An 18,429-nucleotide genomic window follows, 5' to 3' on the forward strand; every position below is an offset into this window, starting at 1 on the left:
GCTTGCATCATCTGATTCCTATTAAAACCCTCCCACTTCCAGGCATCAATCCCTTGTCTTTATTAACAAGAAGTTTACCAAGAGGGTTGATTCAGAAACGAGGAGATGTGACTGTGATACTGGGAAAGGGAAAGAAGAACAACTGTCAAAAACCTCTGCAGATTATTTCCAAAGAAAAGTCTTGCATTTGGTGATTTGGGAGAACTTCTGAATATGCAGAGCTAGAAAATTACCGGAAAGATACAGAAAATGAGAAGATTGGCATCACAGGAGCAGAGCCATAAGAGCCAACAGGAGAGGCACCATCAGATTAAGGACAAGGAAACCCCACCCAGGAGGGTGAGCACAGGGATTTTGAGAAAGTTTTGGAACCTTTCCAGAGCAGCTCCCATGTGTCAGCAAAGCCTCCCCTGCAGACTGTCCTCCCCTCCCAAGGCCTTCTCACTGGGTCTGCCCACCCAGCTCCTTCTATCACTCCCTTCCCCAGGCCATGTAGTCAGTCCACACCCAATGGACCCAATTCTTTATTCAAAAAGTAGGAATAAGCGAACACAAAACACATTTAAAAAAATTCCACTTGGTGATAAAAAGTCCCTGTTCCTTCCCCAAATCCCCACACATCTCTTCTTCTCCTGACAGTGCTTGAATCAGCTCAGCTTTTCTGGGCCTCCTGCAGTAGCTTGAGCAGCGGGTCGTCAGCCCTGAGGGCAAAGGTGAGGGTGCGCCGCTGGTAGTGCACTGGGTCGTACTCTAGGTTCTCGATCACCTCCGCCAATAGGTGAGCGCGCTCCACCCCTGAGCCAGGGGCCTCGAAGCCCAGAGCGGTGAAGTGCACGTGCAGGTGGTAGTAGGAGGGCAGGTAGTGCAGGTACACTCGGAGGCTGTCGCCTGCCACCTGGTAGCGCTGGAGGATGGCGTTCTGAGGAGGAAGGGGGTGGCAGGAAAGAGGAGAGTGAGCAGCCACCCCATGCTAGGCCTCTCGCCAGAGTCCTCCTCCTCCTCCCTTACCCTCAACCTGCCCTCAGTCCACTGCTTGCTTCAGATCTCTGCCTTCCCTTTGAGGAGACACACAAATGCAGTGCTGAGACTCTTCCCCTGAGGAAAGGGGCAGTGGTCTCATCAGGGTTCCCCACAACAACCTGTATGAAACAGTTTCTTCCTCAAACAGCTGCTCCTGGGAATCTAGGGAATCCTCGTGCTGAAAGATGGCCCTGATATAGCCAAGACTACGTGAGCTGTCCTTCCCCCAGGATTTGTAAGCAATCAATAAGCCTCAGTCCCTTTCTTAGTGTAGCCCAGGGTGGAGCTTGGAAACAATGGTGATGGAATGGGGCTGAGCTAAGAACATGGAAAAAGTGAAAGAACTGGGGGGATGGAGAGCAGGGAGTGGGGAGAGCTGCTCCCAGTCAGACTCAGGAAGGCATGACCCACAAAAGCCTCAGCCAGACTCCCTGTGAAGAGGGAAACCTTTCCTTTGGTGATGGTTCCCTTTGCCCACCTCCACCTTGCTCAGGGGTGGGTCTTTTCCTACCAAACCCTCTTCAGGAGTTTGGAATTAAGAGCACTCTGATGACCACTTTGGGTAAATCCCTGAGGATGTCGGATATGAAGAGAAAAAGACAAGAGCTTCAGTAAGCACAGAATACAACCCCAGAATTGTCGTCTTAACTTGGAGCTCACCCCAGGGATCTCTGCAATGGGGTAAGACCAGGGCCAAGGCACCCAAAGGGCTTCCGGAGATAGATAAGCAGGTCCGGCCTGCCAGGATGAGGCTACCTAAGTTGCCAGGACAGATGAAAGTGCTGGCTCGGTGCCTCCCTGAGAGGAAGACACTGTCTTTGCCACCCATTGTATCCAGCGGCTGCCGTAATATAAAATAAAAGAAGTCACATCCAAAAAGATAAAAGGCAGCCAGCTAATGTGGGCAGGTGGTGGTGGTGGAGCAGAGTGGTAGGAGAAAGTGGCTTATGGCAGAGTGACAAGGTAGAAACTGGGGGGCAGAGGCTAACAGGAAGCAGAACCCACTTCTAGCCTTTCCTCCAGGTTTTCATCAAAGCCTTGGAGCAGCAACTGTCAAAAGGAGGACATCTCTTTCCCATGGCTGGGCATTACTGTGATGGTCAGTCCTGGCAATAATGGTAGTATCTTCCAATGCTCCAGAGGGGAAAAAAGGGTGAGCACTGACTCCACAGAGTAGTGACTTTAGAAGGGATCCCATCCAGATACTGGGGTCTAGAAGGGCAAAGTGACCTGCTCAAAACTTGGCTGGTTGGGTCCAAGTATCGGAACCAGGACCACAACCCAAGATCTTAACTGCTTTCCCCCCATCTCCACCCCATCCCCAGGGCTCCTTTCTGCTTCATTCAGCTCAACACTTATCCCAGAATGGCAGGTGCTACAGAGTTCAGTTTCTGCCCTCAACAAGGACAAGGAGGTAAGACCCCCACAGGTACCTGTTCGTGTGCATACACACAGAGTAGGGGACTAGAGTAGGAGACTAGAGTAGGGGAGTGACTCCACAAGCTTTGAGGAGGGGTTCAGATTTGAGGGCAGAGTCTACAGGGCAGAGGAGAGTGGAAGGGTTCTGGAATGGGGACCTGTGTGGGAAAGGCAGGGAGACCAAAATGAGTCACATTGCCTAAGCTGGGGAAGGTGAGATGGGGTGAGGGAAGTGGGTGACAGTTGTGCTGGAGGGTAGGGTAGGGGCAGATGACTGAGGACCTGGTAAATCAATTTAGGTAATAGTCCCTGTGACTGGACTCCACAGAGAAGTCCTTTTCTAAGGTGAACTTCTCGGAAGGGCAAGGAAAGCAGCCCAGGGAATTCACTGGATGTTTAATGTAATTTCTCTGCTATAGACTCCAGCAAGGTCACTCACCTGTCCCTCCTGAAGGATGTTCCTGAGCAATGGTAGGTGCTCTGGCGTCAGGTCACGAAGGGACTTGAGGCCCCGGCGATGGCAGATGGCAATCAGGTACAGGTCATCGAGCTGGGAAGAGACAGGCAGGAAAACCAGAGGAAGCCCCAGGCTTACCCGGGATCCCCTCCCCCCTCCCCACCAGCAAGCCCTGAGCCCCAGGCCTACAGGGCCAGTCACAACTGAAGCCAGAGACCCCACAGCAGAACCAAGCCCCAGGCGATGCAGGTGCCTATGTACTCAGGGTAGGTGGGCTGGTATAAGGAACAGAACTTCTGTTTATCCTTCCTGCTAAAGAATATCAGAGGGTGAGTATTTATAGAGGACCCACTCTCCAGAGATGGGGTGGAAGAAGTTCAGAAAGGAGCCAAGAAAAAAAAAAGGGAGTCAAGGACAGCTTTTTCCCTTAAGAAGTTTACAATCTAATTGCATGTACATAAGCAACACCACCACAAGATATGAAGTGCTCAAAGTGCAGGTGAAGTGCAGGAGGAGGAAGGAAAGATGACAGCTAGCAAGGGCAATCAAGGAAGGCATCTTGAAAAAGAAGACAGGGGATGAGGGAACAGTGCAAGCAAAGGCTCAGAGGCAAGAAAGCGTGGGATATGGAGGGGGAAGAGCACAACTGGATCTGTCTGGAATCAAAGACTCAAGGGGTTGGGGGAGAGGGACTAGAAGGATGGAAAAGGTGCCTGGGTGAGTTTGGCAGTGACCACCTTCAGTATGGGGCACCCATTTCTGGCTTCCCCCACCTCCGTGGGCTCACAGAAAACACAGACTGGCTGAAAACCTGGAGGTTGCAACAGGACAAACAAGCAAAGTCAACAGAATCTTGAGCCAGGGATCAAATAAACTCTTTCTCTTGCTCAGAAGGCCCTCCCAACCCCTCCCTGCTCGCCAAGCCCTGGCCATGTCTGGGTTATTACACCCATGTGCTAGGCTGGCCCCAGACATCAGGGCTCCAAGGAGCAAGGCCCAGAGAGAATGCAGCTATACTTGGCCTCTAAGTCTGAGGCATTTCTGCCATCAGGGGATGGCCTCTGCTGACTGAGCTGCTAGATTCCACATGGAGATAATTTGGGGGCCATGAGTCACCAGACCAAATTGCCAGAGGCCTGATCTAAAAACTGAGAATGAGATTTTCTATATGATTTGCCTAACATCCAACTGTGTCATAGCCTCTTCATGCCATGGACGTTTCTTCTCTGCTGAGTTTTAAGAGTCTGGGATGTTTGTTCCAGGTCTGCTACAGGTGAGCCCCCCGGGAATCTCCTGGCAAGAGGCTGAGCTGTACCCACCCAGGCCTTGGTACCTTCTGAAATTTCCCTTCTTGTGGTATGCACCCAGGAAATTTACTCTCATTAGCTGGGGGTCCAAGGAGAAGCCAGGTACCTAAATGGTTTCAGCATGGTGGTGGCGGTGATGTAATGAGTGCATTTATTTTCAGCTGTCCTACATGTCACCGTCATAGGGCTCCCAAAGAACATAGCATTCGCTTTAGATGATGTGTGCTGACAAATCCCAAACATGACATCATATCACATGTCTCCAATCCACTGCTGTGGGTGTCAGCTCACAATCTGGGAGAGGGAATGGAAAGAAGCCCATTCTTTGATATCAGACATGACCCGAGATTCTCTGCAGGCAGCCAGTATGCACCCCCTGGGCCAGAGAAATTCTTTGGAAAAAGCTAGACAAGAGGCAGGTGAGGATCTCAGACTCATACACAGGAAGATGGCCCATCGATCACTCTGGGGAGGCAGATGCCATCAATCTCTTTTTATAAGGCCCAGAGCAGCAAAATCAAAGTATCAGTTTTCGAGCAAGGGGCAAGGCAGAGAATAGCTGGAGTTCTGGAGAGGCATTTCTTGATCTCTATAGTGACTCAAAGGGACACTCTTCCTTAGTCTAAGAACTTTGGACAGATCAACTTAAAAAATATATGAACTGAAAATGTATATATGTCTGTACATACACAAACATATATACACAATATCTCTGCAAGGAGAGACAGAAACTAGCAACAATAGCTGTTTTTAAGAGAAGGGATGTGGAGGAATGTGGGGGGAGGAAACTTACTTTGGCTCTATTTGTATTTTTACCAATTGCATAACTAGCTCAAAAAGAGGGAGGGGAGGGGAAGGGACGGGAGGGGATGGAAAGGGAAGGGAGGAAAAGGTATAGCTGATCTCTTAAGAAAACTGAGAAGAGGTGATTATAACTTCCAGGGAAGTACAGTTCCTAGTAAAGAGCTGTCACTTGATATTTGATAAATATTTATTGGACGGATGGATGGATGGATGGGTGGATGGATGGATGGACGGACGGATGGATGGATGGATGGATGGATGGGTAGGTGGGTGCATGAAGACCCTCTAATATGGGACCATGGGGCTGGGAGAAATGGTAGGAGGAGAGGAATGGTGACTGGGAAGGCTCCTTCATGCAAATGCCAGTGCTCCTCTTTCTCTATAAGTCATCCGTAGTTCAGGGACAAAGAATAAAAAAGTCCAGGTGTGGTGGCCTGTCTCCCTGATGGGCATGTTGCCTAACTCTAAGGGAGCTCCCGATTTCAGTGTTCTCATACAAGTCATGGATTTGAGAAGCTGAAATATGGTTCTAAGAGACAAGTAGCAATTAAGAAGAGATTAAGAACAACTAAGTCTGCATTGCCACCAAGGGAAGGCTGACATTCCAGCCAGCTCATTCATAACCCCTGGCTTCCCTGAGGGTGAGGAGCTCAGCCATGTGGCTGACTGCCCAACAGAGATCCTTAAATCTTTCCTGTTGTAAAAGGGACAGAGAGGGCAGTTCCTGCCTTACCTGCCAGCACTGGGTCTGAAGGATAACAGCCAGTTTTCAGTGCCGGGTGTTCTGATATATTCAGGTCTTCTTAAGTGGAGATGGACATGTCAGTCTCTTGGCCCTCCAGAGCACAACCCTCCTGAAAATCCTGAGCTCTTTCAGTGTTCAAGGGGCTTGTGAGTCCCAGGTTCTTCTTGCCTGCTTTAAGGCACCCCCCCATCCCATGACCCAATCTGGAGCCCAAAGCCCTGAGGCACATGACTGTACTGGGAGACAGAAAGGTGGGTGGAGGGGTGCAAGACTACCCACCGGCATCATCCCAAGATGCCACCAGCATTCCAGCCCTCAAACATTGCAGCCACTCCTGCCTTCCTCCTGGAGGAGGGTCAGGTGGGATTGGCTGCAGGGGAAGAGGCGAGTGGAAGCAAGTGTTCCCTCTGCCTCTCTCCACTGTAATACCCCACATTTGGAGGGGTCACCTCCTTTGATCAGACTTGGCTCTAATAAATCATCAGTCAGTGCTGCAACTTCTGGAAACTCCCTATAAAATCCCTTCCACCCTTTCAGCCCAGTTTGGGAACTTCCACGAGCCTTTTGTCAAGAGGCAGAGATGGTGCTCCACTGTGTACCTGCCCCTCGGCTGAAATCCTGTCTCTTTACCCCAACCACAGACCCTCGACTGCTTATGGGGGCAGTGGAGGAGAGGCATGGCAGTTCTGGAAATCACCACATCAAAAACAAGCAAACTTTGGGGGAGCTCAGCTTTGGATCATGAGGCCTAAAGGGCAGGCCACAGCAGGGGAAACAAGAGGGGTGGATCCCCTGGAAAAGCAGCTGGGGCCCAGACCCTAGCTCAGCTTCCTGGCGGGGCAGTTTCATTCCTGTGTTAGGAGCAGATGGTCCCACCTAAAGCAGAACAGCAAATCTCAGTGTGATCATGCAAAGGTTTCAAGCCGAGGAGAGAGGAAGCTTATCTATTCCCACCTTCCTCTTCTACTCTTCCTGGCCCACACTCCTGGTGTAGCAGCTGTGAACGGCCCGTCCAGGCTAAGCACTGCCTAATTCCAGTCTGGGGTACAGACAATACTCCCTGGGACAGGGTGGCTCTGTCTGATACTGTCCAGGCTAAAGTCTCACCCAAGGAGACAATGGCAGGTTATGATTTTGGTGATGAACTGGCATTGGATGAAGGGAGAGAGGGTGGGAAGGAAAGGAGGAGAGAGAAATAGGCCAGAGAGGGATTCTTGTGAGTGAAGATAGCCAGGTGATGGAGCACCGAGAAGCTTGAGGGGGCTCCTGGCAGGAGCCTGCGCCACAAGACTGCTTTGCTGCACAGTCTGCATGGGAGCTTCTGTGGGTTGGTTACTGCAGCTCAGGCCTGCCAGTGCTCCAGAACAGGGGCCTGCCTGGATCTGCAGATCACAGGGGTCAGAGGGAAGGTAAACATTCCACCCAGGCTTCTGGAGGGCAAGGTGGTAGTTCAGGCTGCCTGACTGGTTAGGGAATGGCTCGTGTGGTCAGAGGCACAAACATGACCACATTCTTCACCCTTTGGGTGGGAGGAGAGCCAGAAAGGGCATCATGAAGCTGACCTACTAATGTGCACTTGTGTATGACAGGTATGTGCTCTGTTGCTGTAGAGAGCTCAGGCCATCCCTTTTTGTACTTATAATCTGTTTACAAGAGGCCAAAGTGAGAGGAAGGGCAGTCCTTGGAGGGCCAGGAGCAGCATACATGGAGACCAGGGAGTCTGGCAAGAAATCTTACCTGCTGTTGGTTCCACTTAAGGTCAGGGATGAGGACAAAGCCATCAGAGGGATCCGGGTTCTCAAAAACAATCCGGTCAGCTTCTGCCTTCTTCTCCAGAATGTTATATACCCACTGAAGGGGGGTGGGGGAAGAGAGAGATGGTTCACATTTCAACTCACTGCCTCTTGGGTGACACCCAAACGAGTTAGGTAAGCTCTCTGGGTCCTCTGGGAAGGAAAATCAATCCAGAAAAGGCCACTGAACTCAGGGATTGTAAAATTGGGTTGTCCTGTGGATCTGCTCTTAGGGTCCCACCCTGCCAATCCACAGTCATTGCAAGCTGTCCTCACCAGGGCCAACGTAGCTCTGGCCTGGTCAGTGTGGTGCATATGCTCAGCTGTGTCCTCTCAGACCTGGTCTACATCTGTCCCCCAAAGCAGTGATTCTTCCTCCCTGCCTAAGACTCAAGGGAGAAACCGTCTCCATGGACCCCAGTATACTTTATTCAGGACTATGGGGCAAAGAGTCAGGCTGGGAACTGAGTGCACTGAGGCCTTCTGTTAAGGAGCAACTATGTCCAGGGTGGCAAAAACCTCTGGTGCTTGATGTCAGTGTAGGTGGGCCTCTCACCCTGCTAGGTGCATTTGTGGTGCATGCGCAGCTGCCTCTGGAACTGCAGCACACCCCAGAGTGTCAGCAAGGACAGGGTCTCAGGCTTCTGGCCAGCTTACACCCTGTGGTCAGCTGTTGAGGATCTTCAGAGGACACTTCCCATGGGCTCTTTGCAGGTCCTGGGTGGCCTCCCTAAGGAAGTCAGACTGCAGGGAGGGTTAGGAAGAGAAACGTACTCATACAGCTCAAATCCAGGGACCTCAGGCTCCTCTAAGGGCTTGTAACAAAGGCGAACTGCTTCAGGACAGTGCACCATGCAGGGAAGCCAGAGAAGGAGGTGTCTACCCTGCTGCCCACTTCTGCCTCTCAGTCCCAAAGGGCTTCCAGGCTCCTTGAGGGGGAGGGGAAGCTATATCACAGCGAGATGGGGGATGTTCAGGAGCCTACCCAACCAAACCACCCGGCAGAGGGTCCCCTTTCCCACTCCCCAAATTGCTTGTCCCTGAAGGTCAGGGGTAGGGCACTGGCTTAGAGACCAGAAACACACCTCACATGCTGGGCCTTGAGGGCTGACATACTATATCCTCAGTTAGAGGGTGGCTTGGCCAAGGTCAAGCACCCAACAGATTGAGAAGGGGCAGGAGGACACAGAGGGCACCTGCTGAGACTATCCTGGCCTCAGGGTAAACTGGGATCTTCCAGGTCTCCTGCAACCACCCACAGGAGGTACTTCAGGGTAGAAAGTATCCTGAACCTTGATAAGACCCGCACACTGCGGCTGTCACATGTGGTTTACCCATGGTAAAAGAAGGGCCGTTCCCAAGAAGAGCCTCACCAGTGCTACTTCCTGGGAGGGGCCTGGGGAATGCTCAGCAGTAGCTTCCTCCTGCAGCTTGGTGGCCAGAGCAGTATACAGCCCCAAGGTCAGATTCTCCCAAAGACACTTCCTCTCCTACCGGAAACCTCTGTGGGAATGTGCTGCTAGAGAACAAAGCCAGCCAGAACCTGACCTAAAGCACCCCAAAAATAAAAGGGAGGGAGGAAGACGTTGTCCCTCCATGTAGGCAGGACGGCTCCCCCACGGCCCCTTGCAGGCAGGATACCCCCCATCAGATGCACTTTCCATGGTGGACCCCCCATCCTTTGGTGGACCCTCCCTCCCCTAGCAGGGAGAACACCCTGAGGAGCCTCTCATAGGCAGGATGTCCCCCCCCCCCCCAGGGCCTCTCACAGGCAGGACACCCTCCCCCAGGGCCTCTTGCAGGCAGGACACACCCACCTCCACCTCTATCCAGTTCCTCTTTTGCCCACAGGTAAGGAACTCCCAACTTCCAATGCATGCAGCCTCAGAAAGGGAACAAGGTTTGGTTTCATCTTGTAGCTCTACCACTAACTAGCTGTCACCTTGGGCGAGTTTATTTAATCCCTCTAAGCCTTGGCTTCCTCCTTTGGAAAATGGGGCTAGTAAGTTTACATATTAGGGCTGTGGAGAGGATTTTTTTTTTTTAATTTTAATTTTTATTGTTTGTTATCTTTTTTTAACCTTTTTTATTGTATAGTATAACATATATACAAAGCAAAGAAATAAAAAAGCAATAATTTTCAAAGCACTCTTCAACAAGTGGTTAACAGGATAGATCCCAGAGTCTGTCATGGGCTACCATACGATCCGCTCATATTTTTCCTTCTAGCTGCTCCAGAATATAGGAGACTTGAGGGCTTAAATATTTTTTTTTATCATCACAATTGACTTATTTTTTTGTGAAAAATAAAATATATACAAAAAAGCCATAAATTTCAAAGCACAGTACCACAATTAGTTGTAGAACATATTTCAGACTTTGACATGGGTTACAATTTCACAATTTTAGGTGTTTACTTCTAGCTGCTCTAAAATACTGGAGAGTAAAAGAGGTATCCATTTAATGATCCAGCATTCAAATTCATTTGTTAAATTGTGGAGAGGATTTTGAGTGAGACGAGGTTGAGTGAGCACACTGGCATGGAGCCCTGCCCAGACCTGGAATCCTCAGAAGCAGAAGGCAGCCACTGTGGAAGACAGTTTGGCAGTTTCTTTAAAGCTAAACATGCAACTACCAGATGGCCCAGTGATACTCTCCTGGGCAGTTGTTCCAGAGAAATGAAAACTTATGTTCACATGAAAACCTACATAGGAGCATTACAGCAGCTGCACTCAAAGAGCCCCAAATTAGAAATGACTCAGACACCCTTCAGCAGGCAAATGGCTGAACAAGCAGTGATGTAGACACATCGTGGAATATCACACAGCAATCAAAATGAATGAACTAGTGATGCAGCCAACAATGTGAATGAATCCCCAGAGAATTGAGCAAAGTGAAAAGAAAAGCCGATCCTGAAAGGTTGCATGCTACACGACACCATTCATAGAGCATTCTTGAAATGACAAAATTGTAGCGATGGATGGCAGATGAGTGGTTGCGGAGGGGGGGGGGGGTGTTAATGGCGGAATGGGGAGTGGGGAAGGGGGGCATTGGATATGGTTCTAAAGGGGCAGCAAGAGGAATTCCCCAGGGGGGTGGGACTGTTCTGTACCATGACTGTACCTGTGCCCACATCTTGGCTGTGATACTATACTTCTGCAGGTGCTACCTTTGGAGGAGACTGGGTCAAGGGTACTATTTCTTTAAGTACATATGAATTAACAATTATATCCAACTAAATTTTAATTTTAAAAAAAGCAGAAGAAGGAGCTTGAAAAACTCAAAGAGGTAAAAGGGAAGGGGAAAAAAAGGTCAAAAGGGATGAGAGCAAAGACAATGCTAAAAGAGAAATGGGATGAGAGCAAAAGCAATGCTGAAAGTATAATAAAAAGAAATAGGTATGAGGTAGGAGGAGTGGGTGACCAGCAGGGAGATGATGCTGGGAAGAGGAGCAGGTAAGAGGAGACCTGCCAGGCACTAAGGGCAGTGGACAGACCCTCACCATGGTCCTGTGGGGTGGGTGCTAATATCGCCATCAGTTTGCAGAGGAGGGAACAGCAAGTAGGAGGAAGCTCATGCATTCCAGAGCCTGCCCTTGGTGCCACGGGCCTCCTGTCCCCAGAGGAACAGAAATCAGGAACAAGGCAATGGGGAGCATGACTCCAGATAAAGTTGCAAGGCCAGAAGCCCAGATAAGGGAAGAGCATTCACTGTAATAGGGAAGGGACACCACAGAAGCAAGCCCACAAGAACCTGCCGGACCCCTTGAGCATGGGGCTATGGGTACACAGAGACCAGGTTTCCACAATAGCCTCAATGCCAAAGATGACACTGGCAACTCCTTCTGGACCCTCTCCTCCCTTGCTGTCCTTTGTGACATCACACATTCCCTTACAATCTTCTTCTGCTTCACTATTTCTGTTCACTTGCCTCTAGAGATCTTTCCTCCGGCCAACCTGTGCACACCACCCAGATGTCCTAGTCCTGCTGGCTTGTAGGGCTTATAGAAACAAGTTTTTCCCCTGGGCAACTTGTAGATATAAGTTCTTTCTTTCCTTTTGCTTGCTTTGGGGTTAGTTTGCTATTCTTTCTCCAGTTCTTCCAAGTGGACAGTTAATTCCCGAATTTTTGCCCTTTCTTCTTTTTTGATATAGGCATTTAGGGCAATAAATTTCCCTCTTAGCACTGCCTTTGCTGTGTCCCATAAGTTTTGATATGTTGTGTTTTCATTTTCATTCGCCTTGAGATATTTACTGATTTCTCTTGTAATTTCTTCCTTGACCCACTGGTTGTTTAAGAGTGCGTCGTTGAGCCTCCACGTATCTGTGAATTTTCTGGCACTCTGCCTATTATTGATTTCCAACTTCATTCCTTTATGATCTGAGAAAGTGTTGTGTATGATTTCAATCTTTTTAAATTTGTTGAGACTTGCTTTGTGTCCCAGCATATGGTCTATCTTTGAGAATGATCCATGAGCACTTGAGAAAAAGGTGTATCCTGCTGTTGTGGGGTGTAATGTCCTATAAATATCTGTTAAGTCTAGCTCATTTATTGTAATATTCAAATTCTCTGTTTCTTTTTGATCCTCTGTCTAGATGTTCTGTCCATTGATGAGAGTGGGGAATAGATATAAGTTCTTCCCATGAACTGCTTGTAGATCCAAGTTCTTCCCTTGAGCCTCTTTGTGGACAATGACAGCCACCATTTTGTCACCTATTATGTGCTGGAAACAGCCAGCACATGATAGCTGTCACCTCTCTCAATTTCCACTAGGAGGCTTAAGGATCTGTTAGACTTATTGCCACACAAGGAAACTGGGGCTCAGAAGTTAAGGACGATGTCACATTGTTGTTAGGTGGCAGAGGGAGAATCCAAACCCTAACTGATGGCAAAGGCTGGTGACAACTCTCAGGCTGACATTTCCAGCCCAATGACCTCTCTGCTCTGATCCAAATATCCCACTGCCTTTTTGGCATTTTCACTGGGAAGTCACAAGAATACAAATCTGAGGAGCAGACTAGCACAGGCACTGGGGCCAGACAGCCTGGCCTAGGATTCAGCTCCACCAAGGCCTGTCGTGAAGATTACATAAGGTGATTAGTTGAAAATGATTAGACCAGCTCCTGGAACATACTGAATGATCAGTAAGGTCAAAAGGAATCCATTGTCTTCCATGTAAGCCCAGCCCTCTCTGTCCACGTTCCCCATCCTGCTTCATGATCTTTCCTCCACTCATTGTCCAGGCCAGAACCAGGGATCCCCCAGACTTTTCCCTCACCTCTTAGGTTCTAAACCCTGTGAAAATTCACCTCTTAAACTACTACTGAACTTATCCCTGCTGCCTCATCCTTGCTTCAGACCATATTGGCTGCTGGAGACTTTCTGCTTCTACTCTCACTCAACTCCAAAATCTGAGCATGTTAACCTCATTGCCTAGAGCAATGGTTCTCAAATGTGGTGATCCTTAGAAGTAGCAGAGATATTTTTTAAAAAACAAAAAACTCACATACACCTTCCCCCTACATGGGACATGACATCCAAGGGTGAAAGTCTCCTTGGCGGCGTGGGAGACAACTTCCAGGGATGAATCCAGACCTGGCACTGTGGGATCAACAACTCTATCCTGACCAAAAGGGGGAAAAGAACTGTAATTAATAAATATTATAATAAAGAGAGAGCTCAAATAGAGTCGAGAGGTAATCTGGGGGTTGCTCTTACACAAGCTTCAGACAGACCCTGCTACCTATCTGCCAACCCCAACCAGGACCATTTCATCCAATCCTAAAGGACACCTAGGGCAATATATAAGATTCCACAGGCATTCCAGGCACTAGAGTACTTTCCAGAAACCTACAACCTCCAGATGGGTCCCTGGTCCAGATAAGTCCTGACACCTAGCCCAGCCTCTACAGAACAGCAGATAGTTTCATCTTCCTACCCTGTATTAGTGACAAGCCCTTCCAATATGAATAATTTAGAATCACCATAGCCAAACACCTCTAAAGAGAGGGATCAAAAGATCAAAGGTGATGGTGGAGTTATACAGAGAAGATAGGATTTAACAAATGAATATAATGCTGAATCATTAAATTGATATCTCGTTTAGTCTCCAGTATTTTAGAACAGCTAGAAGTAAAATCTAAAATTGTGAAATTGTAACCCATGACAAACTCTGAAATGTTCTACAATTAATTGTGGTGCTGTGCTTTGAAATTTATAGCTTTATTGTACCTATGTTATTTTTCACAAAAAAAGAAGGAAAAAAAGTAGACTGTGATGATAAAAAAGTATGTAACCCCTCTCTCTAGCCTCCTATATTCTGGAGCAGCTAGAAGGAAAAATCTGAGAGGATGGTATGGTACCCCATGACAAACTCTGGGATCTGTCCTCTAACTACCTGTTGAAGAGTGCTTTGAAAACTATTTTTTTTTTTTTATTTCTTTGTTTGGTATGTATGTTATACTATACAATTAAATAAGTTTTTTAAAAAACAAAACAAAACAACCCATATACATTTCCCAGGCCTACTCTCTGAAGACTGTGATTCAGGACAGTCACATTTAGAAATTCTCAGCAGAAAAAGAAAAAAATATTCAACTTTCCCAACTGGAGAATTTCCAATATTCTCGCAAGCAGTAGAGACAACCAAATCAATAGGCCGAGCCCTCAATCTTGGAGTTCACCCCTATGAAACTTATTCCTGCAAAGGACAGGCTAAGCCTACTTAAAATTCTGCCTAAGAGTCACCCCCAGAGAATCTCTTTTGTTGCTCAGTTGTGGCCTCTCTCTCTCTAAGCCAAGGCGGCAAGTGCCTTCCCCCACTATGTGGGACATAACTCCCAGGGGTATAAATCATACACCCCTGGGAGCTATACAAAGTGACTGTGTGACTGTGAAAACTTTGTGTCTGATGGTCCTTTTTATCTAGGGAATGGACAGAAGAGTAAAAAATATGGATTAAAAATAAACAAATAATAGGGGGAGAAAAGGTAAAAATAAATTGGTTAGATGGTATGCTGGTTTGAAAGGATGTATGTCCCCTAGAAAAGCCATGTTTTAATCTAAATCCCATTTCATAAAGGCAGAATAATCCCTATTCAATACTGTACGTTTGAAACTGTAATCAGATCATCTCCCTGGAGATGTGATTTAATCAAGAGCGATTGTTAAACTGGATTAGGTGACATGTCTCCACCTATTTGGGTGGGTTTTGATAAGTTTCTGGAGTCCTATAAAAGAGGAAACCTTTTGAAGAATGAAAGCAATTTGGAGAGAGCAGAGAATGCTGCAGCACCACGAAGCAGAATCCACCAGCCAGCGACCTTTGGAGATGAAGAAGGAAAATGCCTCCCAGGAAACTTCGTGAAACAGGAAGCCAGGAGAAAAAGCTAGCAAATGATGCCATGTTTGTCATGTGCCCTTCCAGATGAGAGAGGACCCCTAACCATGTTCACTGTGTACCCTTCCAGATAAGAGAGAAACTCTGTGTTTGCCATGTGCCTTCTCAGCTGAGAGAGAAAAACCCTGAACTTCATCGGCCTTCTTGAACCAAGGTATCTTTCCCTGGATGCCTTTGATTGGACATTTCTATAGACTTGTTGTAACTGGGAAATTTTCTTGTCCTTAGAACTGTAAACTAGCAACTTATTAAGTTCCCCTTTTTAAAAGCCATTCCATTTCTGGTGTATTGCATTCCAGCAGCTAGCAAACTAGAACAGATGGAAATACTAGTGGTCAATGAGAGGGAAGAGTAAGGGATATGGTATGTATGAGGTTTTTTTTTTTTTTTTTTTTTATTTCTTTTTCTGGAGTGATGCAAATGTTCTAAAAAATGATCAAGTGAGCCACTCATAGCACACCATGTATGGAATGTTTGTATGATAAGATTTATCAATTGAAAAAAATTCTCAGAGATGGGCTATGGTGGCTTAGCAGGCAGAGTTTTCACCTGCCAAGCTAGAGACCCAGGTTCGATTCCCGGTGCCTGCCCACGCAAAAAAAAAAAAAAAAAAAAAAAAAAACCCCAAAAAACTCAGCAGAAAAGTCCCTTGAAGACTGGAGAAAAAATATGGAATTACTAAACTCTCCCACCTGGGAACCCCCAGATACTCTCTCAAATAATAGGGACCTCTCTACGTGGGACATGACTCCCAGGGGTTGTGGACCTTCCTGGCAGTGTGGGACAGAAATCCTAGAATAAGCTGGGTGGGACTCAGCATCAAAGGATTGAGAAAACCTTCTCAATCAAAAGGGGAAGAGTGAAAATGAGACAAAATTAAGTGTCAGTGGCTGAGACTCCAAACAGAGTCAAGAGGTTATCCTAGAGATTATACTTACGCATGAAACAGATATCACCTTTTTAGTTAAGGTGTAATGGAGAGGCTGGAGGGAACTGCCTGAAAATGTAGAGCTGTGTTCCAGTAGCCATGTTTCTTGAAGATGATTCTTGAAGATGAAAGCTATAATGCTATAGCTTTCACAATGTAACTGTGTGATTGTGAAAACCCTGTGTCTGAAGCTCCTTTTATCTACCTTATCGACAGACAAGGAAAGCATATGGATTAAAAATAAATAAATAATAGGGGGAACAAATGTTAAAATAAATTTAGTAGATTGAAATGCTAGTAATCAATAAAAAGGAAGGGTAAGGGGCATGGTATGCATGAATTTTTTTCTGTTTTCTTTTTCTTTTACTGAATTGATGCAAATGTTCTAAGAAATGATCATGATGATGTATATACAACTATGTGATGATATTGTGAGTTACTGATCATATATGAAGAATGGAATGATCATATGGTAAAAATGTTTGTGTTTGTATATTGTTATGTTTAATAAATAAATTAAAAAAAAAAACATTAGGGACTCCTAAGTTAACAGGCCAAACCCTTGATTTTGAGGCTTGCTCTTATGAAACATATTTCGGTAGCAGAGAAGATAAGCCTACCTATAATTACGCCTAAGACTTACTCCTAGAAAATCTTTTGTTTTGCTCAGATGTGGCCTCTCTACCTCTAAGTCCAACTCTGCAAGTAAAATCATTACCCTTCCCACTATGTGGGGCATGGTGGCCAGGGGTGCGAGTCTCCCAGACAGTGTGAGACTCGACTCCTAGGGAAGGGCCTGGACCTGCCACTGTAGGGTCAATAAGGCCTTCCTGACCAAAAGGGGGAAAGAAATGTAAGAAAATATGGTGTCAGTGATTAAGAGAGTTCAAATAGAGTAGGGAGGCTATTCTGGAGGCAACTCTTAGGCAGCTTCAGCTAGGTATTGCTAATTGCCAATGTTTGCCAAACCCCAACCAACATAATTCCTGTTAAATCTAAAGGACATCCAGGGCTCTATTTGAGATGCTCTAAAAGTTACACATATTAGGTTTACTTTTCAGAAACCTAAATCCTTCAGTTGGTTCCTAGGTCAGATAAGTCCTGAAACCCAGGGGTGCCAGTCTCTCTAAGAACATCAACCAGTTTCATCCCCCTATACCATATTGTCAACACGAAAAATTTTAAATGAGCATAGCCTAAATATCCCTAAGTATTGGGAAAAGGATCAAAGGAGAAGGAGTTATAATAGAGAAGTTAGGATTTAACAAATGAGTATGACTGCTGAATCATTATATTGATATTTCTTTTTAGTCTCCAGTGTCCTGGAGCAGCTAGAAGGAAAAACCTGAAATTGTGGAACTGTAACCCATACCAAACTTTGAAATCTGTTCTACAACTAATTGTTAAAACATACTTTGAAATTAATGGCTTTTTTTAAATATATGTTAGATGTCACAATTTAAAAATGTTGGGCGGGCCATAGTGGCTCAGCAGGCAGAGTTCTAGCCTGCCACGCCAGAGACCTGGGTCCAATTCCCAATGCCTGCCAATTCAAAAAAAAAAAAATGTTAAGAAAAAAATTCTCAGCAGACAATCCTGATGATCAGTGTAGTCTAGGCCTCCTGGCCTCCTGGACGTAGTCCTAACTCCTCCTCCTAGACACTGCCTCCTCTGGATCACCTATTCATGCTCCAGCACCCTGCGTTCCAATCATTCCAAACTCCTCACAGCTCCCCTGATATGTCAAGCAATCCTCTTGCCCCTATACTTACTACTCTCTTGAACTGGGGCACCCTGTCCTGCCTTGTCCACTTGGTAAACTTCTAATTGTCTCCTGAGACTCAACCAGAGGGCTCCCTCTTCTGTGATGCACCCCTGCAATCTGAGCTGGTCACCTCCCACCCCCATATCACCACTGTGATATGGTGGGATACTTGGAGGGAAACCACCCAAGGACACAGCCATCATTGCAATTTCTGGTCTAACAGCTATCCTCCCTACTAGATGGTGAGAGCATCACCAAAGCTTCCTTTATCTAGGGGATTCTTTGGAGCACAATACAGGGCCTGGCATGCCATAGATGCTCAATAAATATGATGCCTATTACCTGTGAACCCAAGCACTTATAAACTTGCTAAAAATAGCCAAGAAAGGACAAGTTGAAAGAGTAGTGGAATTACTGCTTTATATGCAAAATGAATTCCACTTGGCATGTAACAGTGTATAATAAGATACATAGATGATTCACACCAACTATATCAGAAGCTTCCTCTCCTGACTCCCATATATGTGCACCTAGCACAGCAGAGCACATATTCCAGGGGATCCCTCTAGAACCTTGAACAGCAGTAGCTGTTTAGGAAGATGGAGTCACACTTCCTATGGTCACTTAGAGGCTAGGACCTGTGCTGAGACTTAAAAAGTAAAAAATAAATCAACAACATGAAAAATTTAGAATGGCCATAGCCCAAATACCCCTAAAGAGAATGACAGAAAGATCAAAGGTAATGGTGGAGTTATACAGAGAAGATAGGATTTAACAAATGAATATGATTGC

At 46.7% G+C, this 18,429-nt stretch overlaps 1 protein-coding gene across 1 annotated transcript in view; it reads right to left on the reverse strand.

The window, feature by feature from the left end:
• Positions 1-506: 506 nt before the first annotated feature.
• DCPS (decapping enzyme, scavenger) overlaps positions 507-18,429 on the reverse strand; it is a 93,499-nt gene continuing 75,576 nt past the window's right edge. Inside the window, exons 4-6 of the mRNA XM_077112484.1 lie at positions 7,490-7,603; positions 2,879-2,989; positions 507-919 (exon numbers count right to left, since the gene is read on the reverse strand). Of these exons, the coding sequence (XP_076968599.1) occupies positions 653-919; positions 2,879-2,989; positions 7,490-7,603 (492 nt within the window). The 3' untranslated portion in view covers positions 507-652. The remainder of the gene's footprint in view (positions 920-2,878; positions 2,990-7,489; positions 7,604-18,429) is intronic.

This window comes from Tamandua tetradactyla, chromosome 8 (assembly GCF_023851605.1).
Source record: "Tamandua tetradactyla isolate mTamTet1 chromosome 8, mTamTet1.pri, whole genome shotgun sequence".
Classification (NCBI taxonomy): domain Eukaryota; kingdom Metazoa; phylum Chordata; class Mammalia; order Pilosa; family Myrmecophagidae; genus Tamandua; species Tamandua tetradactyla.